Raw genomic sequence first — 17,826 nt, forward strand, 5'->3', positions numbered from 1 at the left:
AGTTCTGGCACAGTTCTGGCACCAGAACCGAATTTTGGAATAATGTTCGGGTCGGGTACTAGAGTCCGGACTTCCACTAGTTTGCTCATCTCTATTACCCACCTTTTAAAAGGACAACTTGGAAAGTTGCAAATGTCTGCTACTACAGCTGATGCACTTTACCACAGACTCACAAAGCAGTAAAATAAAGCACACTGACTTATTTACAGGATTCTCAAAAAAACTTGGAAAGCACAGCAAAGAATAATTTTGTAACTTCGCTAAACTTATATTCATTTTTAGATTTATTGTAGTCACTGATTTAATTGATGAAAAGGTAAACATAAAAAATGTAAATATCTAAGTGTCAACTGTGGATTTGCATTTTAAGCTGCTGTAATTCCCTTCACAGATTGCGCCTAATATGTGTGGCCGCACTTTGGGCGAAAAATGCTCCCAGAAGTGACGTGTCACTTCTGGAAGCGAGTGGAAAAACCCATGGTCACAATACAACGCTCCCATTTATGTCACTGTGAAATGTACACCTGAATTGTGAAACAATGTGAGCATAACCTATTTTATCATACATTACACAATGTATGTGATGTATTTACAGAGCATCTCAATCACAGTAGTAGCAATTATTAATTATTCTTACATATAATTTAAAGCTTTACAGTTAAACTTACCTTAGTGATGGTTTCAAACAGCTTTTCTTATTTTTATCTATTACCTCCTCTGAAGACTTATCAACTTCTACAATTAGTTCCTTCTTTTGACATGTTAGCACATAATTATGTCCATCATTGTTATCCCAAAAGGTACCCACTGCTGTTTCATAGCATAAACAGAAATCCACTCTTGCTCCCTCTTTTTGATATGGACTGACCAACGATATTGTAAAGAAGAATTGATCTGTCTCCCCATTACAAGAATCAGGAACGTACTCTGCCAATAGGTCATAATGGCTTTGCCAGCTATCCAGGGACATTCTAACATAAACTTGTTTTTCAAAAGAAACATTCAGAACTCGTATAATTCCTTTCATAGATGATGTTCCTGGTATGAAATCCACCGCTTCAAGGGTGACTTTTTTTGCATGCAGCCTTTCCATAATGTCACCAGCAGGAGGTAATATAAAGTCTGGCGCTAAATAAAATTCCTCAATTTTAATGCTCTCCATTACAAAGCTTGTTGTTACAGTTGGAATCTCCCATGTGTCAAACTCTTTAACTGATACCAGATCGAATCCAAATGCATCTGCAAAGGACACCTTCCTTGCAACAGTAGGTGGTTGTTCCAGGTCCCCATCATCTGACGATACAGAGCTACGTCTTCTTGGAAGTGGAGATAAACGAGGTTTGATTGTAGCTTTTACATCCTCCTCATCTGTGGTGGAATTATGTATACCTGGTGGCTCTAAAAGGTTATCTTTACTTGCATTACTTTCTTCAAAACTCTCCATCTTTCTCCTAGATGTGCTCAGGAGATAAGCAGGACGGCTACTGATAGCTGACATTTGAGACTGTGTGATTTAGGATGAGGATTAACATTACACATGACACTGCAAAGGGTAGTCAGGCCTATTAATAAGTGTGGTGGCTTGTAAACTATGCTGGCCTTCCACCTAAAGGTTTCGCTTCTCGTGCCTGAGTGTTGCTTAACATCTTAAAAATAAAAAAACAGTTCATTCATATTAATTTTTATAATTTATGTACAATATTCTCATGCTTTGTTTGTAAAACTGCAATAAAATATTTTAATTTATACACATATACTACACACCCTAGGAAACGCATACACTTACCAAGTATATACATGTATGGAAAGTAGCAGCGTAATGTACAACAAACTGCTAAGAAGGGTTAAAATAAATAGTCTGCACTTTAAAAATCTGAAAAAAGTGTGCTCTGTCTTCTTATTTCTATATTTAATATGCAGTTACTCTAAAACTTTTAAGATCTGGGAAATTGGTGAAAAATCCTGCAGTTCTGCAATTGTTTTTTAGGTTTAGTGTTTGTTCCCCTCATTGTGCAGTAAAAACTACCTGACAACCTGATTCTTCAGGTCAACTTAATTGCGGTGATACTAAACTTGTACAATAATTTTGCTATTTCAGTGGAGAAAAAAATTCTGAAATATAAAATATTGTTTCTCTCAAGATTTTCAGAGAATTTTAACTTTAATTTTTCTGCCCCTAGTTCTGCATGATGTCTTGCTTTTTGCATGCTGACAGTGATATAATTATGGCATACATCTGACCTTATGATTACTTTTTTTGTAAAAATATGGATCTGTTTTACAAATTTACGTTTATATTTACAACATGGGAGAAAAATCTAATGACAATATTGATAAAAATAATTGATGATAAATATTGGAATATGAGCAAAAAATACTAACATAAAACTAAGGCAATATAAGCCTGTAAGTCGTCTCACCATTACAGATGAGTGGATTGATTTGCAGAGGATTGAGTATGATTCGAATTTCCTGAAATTTGCTCTTTCACACAAATACGATTGTATTACGGGCCTAGGAACAAGGTGACTGAAAGCAACAATTTTTTCACTAACTTCTGAATTTTTTTCACTACTTAAATAAAACAATCCATCCAATTTTGTTATCATATTAATTGTACTGTCCTAGAGAATCATGATTTCAGGTAATTTTTGCCATACCGTGAAAACTGGAAAAACAAAACACAATAACAGAATGGAATTTTTTTTCCACTTTTAATTTCTTCTAATTTTTTAGTACATTTTATGCTAAAATGAATAGTTTATAAAAAAAATAGCAGAAATGGAAAATCACTAGAGATGGGAGAACCTAAATGGACTTCAACATGGATGTCTCATGCATGTCGATGTTACTATTCTGGTTCCGCAGCCCGAGCAAAGCTTGTTGAAAGTCTGTAGTCAGCCAATCAATAAGCTTTTCCGGTGTGGACACTCCAGGCCCCATCACAGCCATGCTGTTAGGGCTGATAGAATGCACCAAATAAAATGAAGATGGTAATCAGGTGCGTTCGCAACCTGGGGTCCACCGTGCAGAGATGTTAACTGCTGCTCGGTAATGGCGGACACTAAATGGCAGTATTGCATTGGACACATGAAAATGTATCTGGCAGGAAAGGCGGGATAAGGTGGGAACAGGGGTGGCAGCGGACTAACTGGCTGAAGCCACGCTAGCAGCCTGAACATCCACGCCTGAGGTTTGTATGAGAGCTGACAACCTGCTTTCCAGCTACTGGATGTACTGCTGTGGTCACTGTTCATCCGCCATTACTAGCCAGACCCTGGTGCTAGTATAATGTTAGGGCTGGCGGAACGCACCAAATAAAATGAAGATGGTAATTGTCACGTCGCCGTCAGACTCGGGGCCTGCTGTTCAGCCCTCAGCCACTAGGAGGCGACGGACTGTCACGCCACCCTCGGGCTCAGGGCCTGCTGTCCAGGCCTCAGCTACCAGGAGGCGCCGGACTGACATGTCGTCGTCGAATTCAGGGCCTGCTGTCCCGCCCTCAGCCACTAGGAGGCGCCGTGGCTCGCGCCCGAGTGATGGCGGCAACAGTGAAAGGGCTTCTGCGCAGGCGGCTGGTGGACGCAGACTCCGCTCCTCTGTCAGTCATGAAGGGGTTGGTGCATCGTCATCCGGTCTGGTCCTGGGGGCGGTCCTGATGACATCATCAGCCCGGGAGCCTGTGAGGGATGACCTGATCCCTCAAATACCTTGGGACTGGGCTTGCAAGCCGCCGGATATATTCTTGGTTCCCCTGCGTGTTACTGTGTGAATTGCTATAGCTGACTGACTCTGACCTTGGCCTGGACTTCTGACTCTGCTTCTGCCTAATGATTCTGTACCTCTGCTGCCCTCCTGGTTTATGACTCTGACCTTGGCCTGGACTTCTGACTCTGCTTCTGCCTAACGATTCTGTACCTCTGCTGCCCTCCTGGTTTATAACTCTGACCTTGGCCTGAATCTGACTCTGCTACTGTCTACTGTTTTTGTACCTTGCTACCTGACTGGTTTTGACCCGGATACCACTACGTTTTTGTCTTGTTTTTGGAACACCTTTCTGGCGACCGTTCTGCTCTGGCCACTGCTCCTATTCAGACAGCGCCTCCTGGGCTCTGCTATAAATCCAGATCCCTGTATAGGGGTAAAGGGTATCAGTGTTTCTCGGGGTGTTGGCTGGCCGCAGCCCAGACCGCAGACGGACGCCACATTATATCCGGCCACATATATATAAAAAAAAAAAACTGCTTTTTGTGTATATGTCCATCTTACATAAAAGCAGTCTCCTGAATTTTTTTTTCTTTCTTCTTCTGACTGAGCTGATTTCCTGGCCTAACACCTGCTCCAGAGCACAGCCTGAAGGAATACTCCCATCTTCCTACACCAGCATGCTGCAGCCTGGAAGCTTCAAGGGAAGTGCTGAGCGTCAGAGATCCACATTTCTGGGACGTCGGCCTCTGGGCAGCTCTGGTCGTGCTGGCCCAGAGGCTCAGGTATTGCCCGCAAATGCGGCTAAACTTTTATTACCCGTCTCTCTCTCGTTTTCTAATAAATCTCTGTGTGTGAAGGCCTATGTGGATTGTGGTTCCGCAGGCAACTTCATGGATTTTTTGCTTGCAAAGGATCTTGGTGTACCTCTGCTAAAACTTAATGCCCCTATTCGGACCACTGCGATTAATGGTACATCCATTATCCAGGGTGGAGTGGAATTTGTTGCTACAGACATTGCTATGTCAGTGGGGGCATTACACAACGAACAGATGTCATTTTTTGTTATACATAATTTATCTAATCCAGTTGTGTTAGGCATGCCATGGTTGCACCAGCATAATCCAGTTATTGACTGGCGCATAGGTGATATCGTGCGCTGGAGTCCACAGTGTCAGAATCACTGTATGTCACTGTCAGTGAACCAAATTAAAATTAAAACCCCCTCCATTCCATATGCATTCAGAGATTGTGAAGATGTCTTCTCCATAGTGGAGTCTGAGAAACTACCTCCTCATAGAGAGTACGACTGTCCTATAGACTTGGTCCCAGGTGCCCGTCTCCCTAAGGGGAGAATATTCAACCTCTCTGGTCCGGAGCGTGTAGCCATGAATGACTACATAGCAGACAGCCTACGTAAAGGCTTTATTAGACCTTCCACCTCACCTGTAGGAGCTGGGTTTTTCTTTGTAGAAAAAAAAGATGGTGGACTCAGACCATGCATCGATTATCGTGAGCTGAACGCAATTACTGTAAAAAATCAGTACCCGCTCCCACTCATTCCTGATCTGTTTAATCAGCTACTGGGAGCCCGCTGGTTTACTAAACTTGACCTCCGGGGGGCATATAATCTGGTCTGCATAAGAAGCGGTGACTAATGGAAAACGGCCTTTAATACACCTCTTGGTCACTTTGAGTACCTTGTAATGCCGTTCGGACTCAGTAACGCACCTGCCGTATTTCAACACTTTGTCAATGACATTTTCAGGGACATTTGTGGGGTGTATGTCGTCATGTATCTTGATGACATTTTGATTTATTCGGCTGACCCTGTGACGCATGCTCAACACGTCCGTTCGGTATTGCAGAGACTGCGAAAAAATTCTTTGTTTGCGAAACTAGAAAAATGTGTTTTTTTTGCCGAAGAGGTACAGTTCTTAGGATACATGGTCTCAGGCAAGGGGTTTCGCATGGACCCTGCCAAGATTCAACCCATTAAGGATTGGGTGCAACCCAAATCGCTGAAAGCGCTGCAGCGGTTTTTGGGATTTGCGAATTATTACCGCAAGTTTATCAGGGGTTTCTCTGAGATTGCCAAGCCACTCACGGACCTTACCCGAAAAGGGGCGGACGTGACTAATTAGAATCCTGAGGCTATTCGGGCATTTTCCACACTAAAAGAGTGCTTCGTGGCCAATCCGGTTCTGATTCAACCGGACCTAGACTGCCCGTTTATTGTAGAAGTTGATGCCTCCGAAGTTGGAGTGGGAGCAGTGCTATCACAAGGCACTGAATCCCTCACTCAGCTTCGCCCATGTGCGTTTTTCTCCCGCAAATTCTCTGCCACGGAGAGAAACTATGACATCGGTAATCGGGAATTACTGGCGATCAAATGGGCCTTCGAGGAATGGCACCACTTCCTCGAAGGTGCCAAACACAAGGTCACTGTTATTACAGACCACAAAAACCTAACCTACCCTGAGTCAGCTAAAAGACTAAATCCCAGGCAGGCTAGGTGGGCCTTGTTTTTCTCCAGGTTTGATTTTATAATCACCTTCCGCCCCGGGACTAAAAATGTGAGGGCAGATGCCCTCTCTCGCAGTTTCTGCCCCACACAGACCGAGGACTGTGAACCAGTCCCAATATTGGCTAATGGAATCGTCGTGTCGGCAGTGTCTTTGGACCTTCTGGAGGAGATCCGTAGGTCTTCAGAGCAAGTTCCTGACACTACGCCCCCCAAAAAATTGTTCGTTCCGGCTAACCTTCATCTGCAGGTTCTAAAAGAATCACACGACTCTGTCCTGGCAGGCCATCCGGGTCTCAATAATACCACCAGGTTGGTAACTAGGAACTTTTGGTGGCCGACGGTGGTCAAGGACTGTAAGGACTATGTTTCAGCGTGTGAAGTCTGTGCCCGCGCCAAATCCCTCCATAGTCGCCCTGCCGGCTGGCTTCAGTCCTTGCCCACCCCTGAGACTCCATGGACCCACATCTCCATGGATTTCATTACAGACCTGCCGCCATCAGATGGGAAAACTTGTATCTGGGTGGTGGTAGACAGGTTCAGCAAGCAGGGCCATTTTATTCCCCTGTCTGGGTTGCCTAACTCTGAGACTTTAAGTAAGTTGTTCATCCTGCACATTGTACGTCTGCACGGTGTTCCGGCAAATATTGTGTCCGACAGGGGTGCCCAGTTTGTCTCGAAGTTCTGGAGGGCATTCTGTAGACGCATTGGTGTGGAGTTGTCCTTTTCCTCGGCATACCATCCTGAAACTAATGGTCAAACTGAGCGTACTAACCAAGCCCTGGAACAATACCTCCGCTGTTATGTGTTAGGACATCAGACCGATTGGGTGGAACATCTGCCATTGGCTGAGTTCGCCCTCAATAATCGATATCAAGACTCCATTAAAACTACCCCTTTCTTTTGTAACCTTGGACTACATCCGCGCTTTGGGTCGTTTTCGGCCAGGATGTCGGAGTTCTCTGGGGTTGAGCAAAATATACATCGGCTAAAAACGATTTGGTCTGAGGTTAATTCAAATTTGAAAGGGGCTCAGGTTAGACAGGCTTCGGCTGCAAATAGACGACGATCTAAGGGGCCACACCTGGGAGTTGGCGACAAGGTTTGGCTCTCTACAAAATATATCAAGCTTAAGGTACCGTCCGCCAAATTCAAATTGCCTAACGTATTCCACAGGTCTCTCCTCAAACCTTATCGTTCTCCCATTCACCCTGTTCAGTCCCCTCCTCCTCCTGTTTCGGTCGGGGGAGCTCTGGAGTATGAAGTCCAGGGTATCCTTGACTCCCGCCTTGTGAGGGGCTCAGTACAGTATCTGGTACACTGGAAGGGCTACGGCCCAGAAGAAAGGTCCTGGGTTCCTGCGGGGAACATCCATGCCAAGGCATTAATTAGGAGATTTCATCTTCTTCACCCTGACAAACCGGGTTTTGAGGGTCCGGAGGCCCCTCCTGGAGAGGGGGGTACTGTCACTTCGCCGTCAGACTCGGGGCCTGCTGTTCCGCCCTCAGCCACTAGGAGGCGACGGACTGTCACGCCACCCTCGGGCTCAGGGCCTGCTGTCCAGGCCTCGGCTACCAGGAGGCGCCGGACTGACATGTCGTCGTCGAATTCAGGGCCTGCTGTCCCGCCCTCAGCCATTAGGAGGCGCCGTGGCTCGCGCCCGAGTGATGGCGGCAACAGTGAAAGGGCTTCTGCGCAGGCGTCTGGTGGACGCAGACTCCGCTCCTCTGTCAGTCATGACGGGGTTGGTGCATCGTCATCCGGTCTGGTCCTGGGGGCGGTCCTGATGACATCATCAGCACAGGAGCCTGTGAGGGATGACCTGATCCCTCAAATACCTTGGGACTGGGCTTGCAAGCCGCCGGATATATTCTTGGTTCCCCTGCGTGTTACTGTGTAAATTGCTATAGCTGACTGACTCTGACCTTGGCCTGGACTTCTGACTCTGCTTCTGCCTAACGATTCTGTACCTCTGCTGCCCTCCTGGTTTATGACTCTGACCTTGGCCTGGACTTCTGACTCTGCTTCTGCCTAACGATTCTGTACCTCTGCTGCCCTCCTGGTTTATAACTCTGACCTTGGCCTGAATCTGACTCTGCTACTGTCTACTGTTTTTGTACCTTGCTGCCTGACTGGTTTTGACCCGGATACCACTATGTTTTTGTCTTGTTTTTGGAACACTTTTCTGGCAACCGTCCTGCTCTGGCCACTGCTCCTATTCAGACAGCGCCTCCTGGGCTCTGCTATAAATCCAGATCCCTGTATAGGGGTAAAGGGTATCAGTGTTTCTCGGGGTGTTGGCTGGCCGCAGCCCAGACCGCAGATGGACGCCACAGTAATAAGGTGCTTTGCAGCTGGGGTCCGCCTTGCAGAGATGTTATCTGCTGCTCGGTAATGGCGGACTCTAAATGGTGGTATCGCACTGGACACATGTGGGTTAAACGCCACCCAGTATGCAGTAGCGATGGGCTCTGTTGCTCCACAGAGCCACGGTACCACATAATACAGATGCTGTACCCTGTTAACTCTCACAGGGCACAGCTGAGTCAGCGCTAGTGTATGGTCACAAGACTTTGCCCCAAGGATGCAGGGTAATAGCCTCTCTAGACCCACTAGGCGCATGGCGTGGCACCTGCGAATGCCACTAATAGATGCTGGCTACTGTGGAGTGCAGACCAAGTGCACAATGGCATACAAGCAAAGCCATTACTTGATGCTGAAGCTAGAACCTGACTCTGCCTCCTACCTGCAGCCAAGGCACTACCTGGCAAGGCTGCTCAACACATGCGTACCAAGGGTAGGGGTTTCATAATGAGTCAGTCACCAGAGACATTCATACGTGCATACATTACTCACTCCACATTGTCTATATTAGTGCATGGCCATGCGGCCGGGTGATCCTTTTATAACTGCAGCCTTCTGGGAACTTCCTTAAGGCCCAATCCGAGCTGCTTGAGGACCTGAGCATGTGACCTCTGACCACCAATGAGCTGTCGTCTCACGGGCATGCTCCTATGGAGAAAAGCAGTACTTAGTCCCAGGAGCATCGGCTCGTCGCTGACTAATGCTGGATGCTATAGCTGAACCAGGGGCAGCAGCAGCAACCAGACTCATAGCATTAGCCTGAGCAAGATGCCGGGACAGATGTCTATGCTGAGAAGGAACCTCTGCGGCTGCAGAAGAATGGTAGACTGTGGAGGACATGGCTTGAGATTCCCCCTGTGCAGTGGCGGGAACTTGACGCCTAACACATGCCAATTGGCCAATGCACATGTGAAAAACATAAATAAAAAAAAGACGTGGGGTCCAACCTATTTTTGCTAACAAGCACAGGTAAAGTAGACAACTGCAGGCTGCAGCCCTCAGCTGCCTGCTTTATCTTGGCTGGTTATAACAAAAAAGTCATGCTTCAACGCTGTTTTTTTTTTTTAAATTAAATAAATAAAAAATTAATGATAATAAATATGTAAAAAAACTGTGTCGGGTCTCCCTCATTTTTGATAACCAGTCAAGGCAAAACAGACTGCTTGGGGCTGGTATTCTCAGGCTGGGAAGGTCCATCAATATTTTCCTTTCCCAGCCTAAAAATAGGAGCCCACAGCTGCCCCAGAAAAGGAGCATCAAGTAGATGCACCAAATCTCCCACTTGCCCTAGGGCATTGGCAAAGGTGGTAGTAATATTTTGGGGTTAATGTCAGCCATGTAATGTCCTCTGACATCAATCCCAGAGGTTAGTAGTGGGGTGGCTATAAGACACTCCCATTACAAGCCAGGTAAGTTAATAGTTAAAAAACAGACACACCGGAAAATAAACATTTATTTGAATAAAGTCTCCATTACTCCATTGCTCACCAATTTATTAATTAAAAATAACAGAATTCCAAAAGTGTAATGTCCGAAGATATCCATTTAATCCTATGATGTCTCGCTCTATATAATTTCTCAGAACGAAACTTCATAGATCACTCCCATTTAGCAACAGACATGGAAATTCTAATGCTCATGCCTGCAACTGATTGCAAGTAACTGTATTGAGCCTTTTTCTAAGAAAGTTGTGAACAAGGCTAATTAGGGTTACTCATGGTCAGCGGCAGGCACAAGTGTGAGAATTTCTGTATCTGTCTCTGAATGAGTGAACTATGAAGTCTCAGAGTGAGTCATGGGACATTAAACTCTTAGACTACCGCTGGTCACAGCCACTGGTTCACACATTGTCCTTTGTGGGAAATCACTATCACCGGCAATGACGTCACTAAAGTTACTGCCAGTTAGAGAAGCTGTTTACGCGCATTGCCACACAGAGGACCAAGTGGGATCTGCCAGCTGTTTGAGCCCACCATTGACTTGAATTGGGATCAAGTTCAGGACAAAGTTTTTCTAAAGCTTGGCCGAACTCTACGAACCCGAACATCCATGGGTCCGCCAATCCTTAAAAATCACCTTTTTGGAAAGTGGTTAGCTTGCTGTAAGTCATTAGAGCAGCAAGATTATGCTTTTTCTGTGGCTTAAAGTGAAATGGCTGTTACGCTTTAACTCCACATCTCTTGAAAAAATAAAATAGGTTTTACAAAAATCGTGTTACCATGCAAGTATGGGGATCTAAGGGGTCCAGAGGAGCATGCATGGCGTATATAAGTCTCCTCACTCTCACATGCCAGGCCTGGCTTGTCACTCTCCACAAGGAGAAATGTTACCTCTTAGATCCCAGTCTTAAGCCTCTCATCCAGCCAAATCAGATCTCATACTTTTCACTGATGAAGGACAATACCCCAAAACACAGTGTCTGAAAAGTGATATGGCAAGGCTTGTTAAACTGTGAATATTGACTTTTAGGATTGCTACTTCTAATAGGTGGCACTAGAGTTCTAGTCCTCTTATTCTCTGAAGAGTCAACATGCATAAGGCAATTATTAGCAAAACATATGCATATTTTAATGTGCAGGTTGTCAAGAGGTCTTCAACTGCTACAGTCTCATGAAACTGTACGTCACTTAAATTAGTTCCTAATGTAAGGTCTCATTCACGTCTGTGAATCACACACATATTCTTTCCATGATTTTCATAGATACAACACGTACACATTAAAGTCTATGGTGCTGATCACATTTAAGTGTTTTTTAGGAACATATTTCCTCAAAAAAATCACAAACACATGCCCTATTTTGTCAGGAGGCTTAGATCAAAATTTACCCATACAAATCTTTGGGTCCATGAAATTATCACAAACACCATACAAATGGTGTCCAATATGTATACTATCCATTACTAATATTGCAATGGATAGGAGACATGTATCCAAAACACTGATGAAACTGCAGCCCCCAGCTCTGTGCTTTCCCTTAACTGGTTATCTAAAATGGGGGAAGTCAATATTTTTTTAATTATTTATTTTTATAATAAATTGGTCAAAAAGGGAGTGTGGGGGTGTCTTTATTGAAATAAAGTATATTTTCCTGTGTGTGCCACAAGGGGGTCACATTCCCTTGAGAAATGTGGGGTTAGAAAGTCACAACGGGTAATCAATCGCAGGGCCTCTTTAGGGGTGGTGTGATTCATGTTCTATTTTAAATGTATTTCTTTTCCTTCAATGCTGAAGGGGTTAAGGACTCTTTTCATGCTGACTGGGAACATTCATCTTTTGTGCACACAGCTGATGCTGCTGTTAATCATCTCAACTCCTTACATATACTTGCTCTGGGTGTTTTTTCCTTGCCGTTGAAAGAATCTTCTTCCTGTGCTAAGTGGTAAGCTGTGTAGTTGGAGCAGTAGCTGTAGTGATCTGCAGTTGGCTGTAGTACGTGAATGTTTAGCTTCTTGTCCTCATTCCTATTCAGTTTATTGCTCCCTTTCCCTATCCTCATTCTTATTTTTGGTGAGTGCTTGTGTATGATATTGGACTTCTGTTATCCCTGTTTTGTCTTTGTGTCTTGTTTACATTACATTTCTGTCCAATTCCTCATGGGATGGGAGAGGGAAAAAATTAGGGTATAACATGAGCAATGTAAGGTTGGAGACCCAGGTTTCTCTACCTTCAAAAGCACCCCTGGAGCTGGGATGGTTAGGGGCCCAGTTCCAGAAACGGTTTGAGGACCCTCTCTCTTACCTAAGGCCGTCACAGCGTGACAGTGTGTTTTTCAACTATTCACTTGCTAGGTTAATAATGGAGGTGTCTGATTGATATCTATCCATTACTAAGTACTGTATGTGCTTGATATTTGCTGTCAATTCACAGCTGACATCATCCCTAAAATATTACACTGTTTGGGACTGCAATAGAGCAATCTGGAAGAGTCAGGGAAAGTGACAGAATTGGCGCATCTAATGGATGTGCCTTTCTTAGGGTGGCTGTGGGCTGCTATTTTTATGCTGTTAAGGGCAAAATAACTGTGGGCCTTCTCAGTCTGAGAAGATCAGCCCTCAGTTCTCTGCTTCACCTTGGCTAGTTATGAAAATGGGAGGGACCTCATGTCATTTTTTGAATTATCGCTGTTTACATAATTTTAAAAAAAAAGCTGTGGTGGCCCCTGTATTTTTGACAACTAGCCAAGGTGAAGCAGAAAGCTGAGGGATGCAGCCCCAGCTGTTTAGTTTACCTTGACTGGTTATTAAAAAAGAGAATCCCACGTGGTTTTTCAACTATTTTTTTTATAAATAATGAATAAAAAAGGAGTGTAGACCCATAATAAGGGGTAGGAGGCTGGAAAAGTAAGAAAAATAAGGCTAAGAGCAGGACAGTTGACCTGAAAACAAATGAGCATAGGAAAATTACTTAAAATAACAGAGACTAAAAAAAATAAACAAAATAAGTGTAGTTCTTCTGCAGGGAGACTCACTGGTGCATGCTGCAGCTATAACTCCACTATTGCCTAATGCTGCTTACACAGCCTCTCCAGCATATGCAAGGTGGAGTACCAACTCGTTGGTACATTGCATATGAGGTGGTGAGCAGAAAGACAGAAGTGATGCTGCAGCACAGACAGGAAAGCAGCAGGGTGGGAACACGCAAAGTGCGCATACACTGCCCACACTTTCACCAGCAGATTGGACCTATCTTGATAATTTTTGAGGAAGTTCTACACCACCAAATTCAGGATATGCGCAGTCATGGGATGTGCATCAAACCGGCTAGGCAAAGAGCTGATAAAATATTTTGTCCATTATCGAATACCACTAGGCCGGGCTTGAGTTTCATCGGCACCAACCACTGATCTGTCTGCTGTTTGATCCTTATCCACAGTTCCTGTGCCATGTGGAATCTGTCCCCCAAACAGATCTGTTTCAGAACTGCCTGCTGTAATTTCCTCTGGGCTGTGTTAAAGCTGGTGGTGCAGGTCTTACCATGAGCAGATGATGAGGTCGCAGAGGAAGCAGAATAGAAGGTTGAGGATGCCTGGACAGTAGTGTTGAGCATTCCGATACCGCAAGTATCGGGTATCGGCCGATATTCACTGTATCGGAATTCCGATACTGAGTTCCGATACTTAGGGCATATCGAATACTGGAATCGGAAGCTCCCATAATGCTATGAGCCAGTTTGATTTGATTCAGCCAATGACAATCCTCAGAAGTGTGGGCACATCCTGTTAGGCATGTAGGCATGTTAACTAATGGCATGGCTGTGATTGGCTGCTGAAATGATGTCATGATGCACTATAAAAGCTGCCGCAGCCGCCATTTCTGGTTCACTCTGCTGTGAATTCAGTTAGGGACAGGCTGCTGTTCAAGACTGTGAGGGACAGTTAGAGAGCGATTTTACAAATCACATTGTGCTTTACCCAGGCTACATTCTCAATAAGTGTAGCTTTCTTTTGCCTTGCAGCAGTGTTCATAGCTATCTGCAAGGTCTGTGTGAGTGCAGCTCACGCTGAGTAGTGTGTCCTTCAGCCACGTCTGGTTGTAGGACGCTCAGCGTGTCACTGCCTCATACATATTTTTCATTTTTTGCTGCTCATTTTTCATTCTCCTATTAGTGTGCACTGTGCATCCATCCGTATCCATATACGTTGGTTGCAAACACCATAGGAGTAGACAGCGGAGCCTCTCTGCAGCCTTTCAGTGCTAGTGTCCAGTTTGCTGCACTGTTCACGACTGTCTGAGAGGTCTCTGATAGAGTTGAGCGACTTTTGGTTTTTTAGGGTCGCGTTTCGTTTCGTGAAACCCGACTTTTCCAAAAGTCGGGTCGAGCAAGATCGTCCGATTATAGGGAAAAGTCGGGGTCGTCCCGAAACACGAAACCCAATGTAAGTCAATGGGGAATAAAAGTCGGCAGTGAGAGGAGGACAGGAAACACACCTACAGTGCCCATTTGAATGCCAAAAGCATCAATTCTTCTTACTTAAGCTTGTCAACCTTAATTAACTTCATAATACAAGTTATGCACTGAAAAATGGGGGTTATTTGGCTAAATTTGTGGGGGGGAGGGCTGGCTGCAGGTTTTCATGTGCCCTGGGTGAAAGAGCGCCCCTTTAACACATACCACAACTCATCACGCTCCGATACGGCAGAGAAATAGCGGTATAGTACAATGAAAAATACCTCACTTTTTACATCTCATGACGAGGCCCATCTATTTCTCCATACAAAATCATTGGTCCCATATAATGTTTGAAACAGTATATGGTGAGCTCCACATAATGCTACAGTATATGTTGGTCCCTATGGATGAAGCTCCACTGTCTTATGGGCCCAAATAATGCTCCAAACATAATGGGCCCCATTTCTACTGCTCTAGTGTATAATGGGCCCTGTAAATGCTGCTCCAGTGTCTGATGTCCACCTTTGGAATGTTCCAGTGTATGGTGGGCCCCATCTATCATTCTCCAGAGTATAGTGCTCCCCAAAAATTGCTGTCCCAACATAGAAAACAATCAAATAAGTCTCCTCGCTAGGGAATCCCTGTACTTGTCTGGACAGGTGCTGTAGCTTGCTTAACAGCTCGCCAGCCGTTCTCACGCCCAGTATGGATTGCACGTGATTGCACAAAGGTTAGAAAGGGTACCGTATCCCTGTATCCCTGGATAACATGTATGGATAGCGTACACATTCAAAATATATGTCTATACAGCATGAGGCAGGCTCAGACGGTGTTAGGCCCAGTATGGATTGCACGTCATTGCACAAAGGTTAGAAGGGGTACCGTATGCCCGGATAACATGTATGGATAGCGTACACATTCAAAATATATGTCTATACAGCATGAGGCAGGCTCAGACGGTGTTAGGCCCAGTATGGATTGCATGTCATTGCACAAAGGTTAGAAGGGGTACCGTATCCCCGGATAACATGTATGGATAGCGTACACATTCAAAATATATGTCTATACAGCATGAGGCAGGCTCAGACGGTGTTAGGCCCAGTATGGATTGCACGTCATTGCACAAATGTTAGAAGGGGTACCGTATCCCCGGATAACATGTATGGATAGCGTACACATTCAAAATATATGTCTATACAGCATGAGGCAGGCTCAGACGGTGTTAGGCCCAGTATGGATTGCACGTCATTGCACAAAGGTTAGAAGGGGTACCGTATCCCAGGATAACATGTATGGATAGCGTACACATTCAAAATATATGTCTATACAGCATGAGGCAGGCTCAGACGGTGTTAGGCCCAGTATGGATTGCACGTCATTGCACAAAGGTTAGAAGGGGTACCGTATCCCCGGATAACATGTATGGATAGCGTACACATTCAAAATATATGTCTATACAGCATGAGGCAGGCTCAGACGGTGTTAGGCCCAGTATGGATTGCACGTCATTGCACAAAGGTTAGAAGGGGTACCGTATCCCCGGATAACATGTATGGATAGCGTACACATTCAAAATATATGTCTATACAGCATGAGGCAGGCTCAGACGGTGTTAGGCCCAGTATGGATTGCACGTCATTGCACAAAGGTTAGAAGGGGTACCGTATCCCCGGATAACATGTATGGATAGCGTACACATTCAAAATATATGTCTATACAGCATGAGGCAGGCTCAGACGGTGTTAGGCCCAGTATGGATTGCACGTCATTGCACAAAGGTTAGAAGGGGTACCGTATCCCCGGATAACATGTATGGATAGCGTACACATTCAAAATATATGTCTATACAGCATGAGGCAGGCTCAGACGGTGTTAGGCCCAGTATGGATTGCACGTCATTGCACAAAGGTTAGAAGGGGTACCGTATCCCCGGATAACATGTATGGATAGCGTACACATTCAAAATATATGTCTATACAGCATGAGGCAGGCTCAGACGGTGTCAGGCATAGTATGGATTTGACGGCCCAGATTACACAGCGGAGGAGCAGGGAGAGGTAAAGATTGCAAATGCTGGGGCCCTGGCCAAGCAAGGGGGGCCCACTCGTGGGCGTCGGTACTGGCACTGGGCCCCTCATAGTACAGCGGTGTGTCTGACGGTGGGTGTGCACCACCACCGTCAGAGACACTTGATTGCACTATGAGGGACCCTGTGCCAGTGCCCGCGCCCAAGAGTCGGCCTACCCACCTGTCCAGGGCAACGGCACTCGCACGGTGTCGTGCGCTAGGTGGTGACCCCGGCCATGGGGGGGAGGCAGCACAGTTAGGGAGTTTTGGAAAGTGGCATATGTTGATGTTGGACATTCAACTGATGCAAAAGGCGAAATAGGTGAAGTACCAGGAAGAGGTGGACCAAAGCAAGCCATTTTTCTGTCACCCTATGTGTCATCAGGGGAAGGTGGGACAAAATCCTTGGAAACCCATGCGTGGTTCATTTTAATGAAGGTTAGATCATCCACATTTTGGGTTGACAGACGGGTCCTTTTTTCTGTCAGGATTGATCCAGCTGCACTGAAGACTCTTTCCGATAGCACACTTGCAGCTGGGCAAGCGAGCTCCTGTAAGGCATATTGGGCCAATTCAGGCCAGGTGTCCAGTTTAGCGGCCCAATAGTCAAAGGGGAATGACCTGTGTGGGAGAACATCGATATGGGAGGAAAAGTAGTTTGTAACCATAGTTGACAACTGCTGTCTCCTGTCACTTTCCATCGATGCAGTATTACCAGTTGTGTGAGCGGTATTTGAAAAATCAGTCCACAACATTGTCATGAAACTCCTGTCTCCAACGCCACTTCTGCTGTGTGCACCACGAACACCTCTGCCAAGCTGCCCCCGGCCCGTACGGCTCGTGTGAGAACCATCACCGCTGCTGTGTGCTGGGAATGCCTCAAGCAACCGATTTACCAGAGTTGCTTGTTTATTAGCCAATATTAGGTCAAGGTTCTCCTGTGGCATGATGTTTTGTAATTTGCCTTTATAGCGTGGATCCAGGATGCTGGCCAACCAGTAGTCGTCATCGTTCATCATTTTGGCAATGCGGGGGTCCCTTTTTAGGATCCGCAAGGCATAATCTGACATGTGGGCCAATGTTCCCGGTGTCAATGATGCACTGCGAGTGCTGGGTGGAGGAGCACTTTCTGGCAAATCCACATCCCTCCAGTCACGCACAAACCCTGTACCAGACCTTGCCACGCCAACATTTTCACTTGCCCCACGAGATGCATCCTCCTCCCCTAAGTAATCATCCCCATCATCCTCCTCCTCCTCCTCCTCTTCTTCCTCCA

The 17,826-nt window shown here is 45.5% G+C and overlaps 1 protein-coding gene across 1 annotated transcript in view; it reads right to left on the reverse strand.

Annotated features, from left to right (window-relative positions):
- Positions 1-1,498, reverse strand: part of PPP1R3A (protein phosphatase 1 regulatory subunit 3A) — a 147,885-nt gene extending 146,387 nt beyond the window's left edge. Inside the window, exon 1 of the mRNA XM_073573311.1 lies at positions 669-1,498. Coding sequence (XP_073429412.1) covers positions 669-1,498 — 830 coding nt within the window. The remainder of the gene's footprint in view (positions 1-668) is intronic.
- Between the last annotated feature and the right edge of the window lie 16,328 nt (positions 1,499-17,826).

This window comes from Dendrobates tinctorius, unplaced genomic scaffold (assembly GCF_039654945.1).
Source record: "Dendrobates tinctorius isolate UK_male_01 unplaced genomic scaffold, ASM3965494v1 ptg000035l, whole genome shotgun sequence".
In the NCBI taxonomy this organism is placed as follows: domain Eukaryota; kingdom Metazoa; phylum Chordata; class Amphibia; order Anura; family Dendrobatidae; genus Dendrobates; species Dendrobates tinctorius.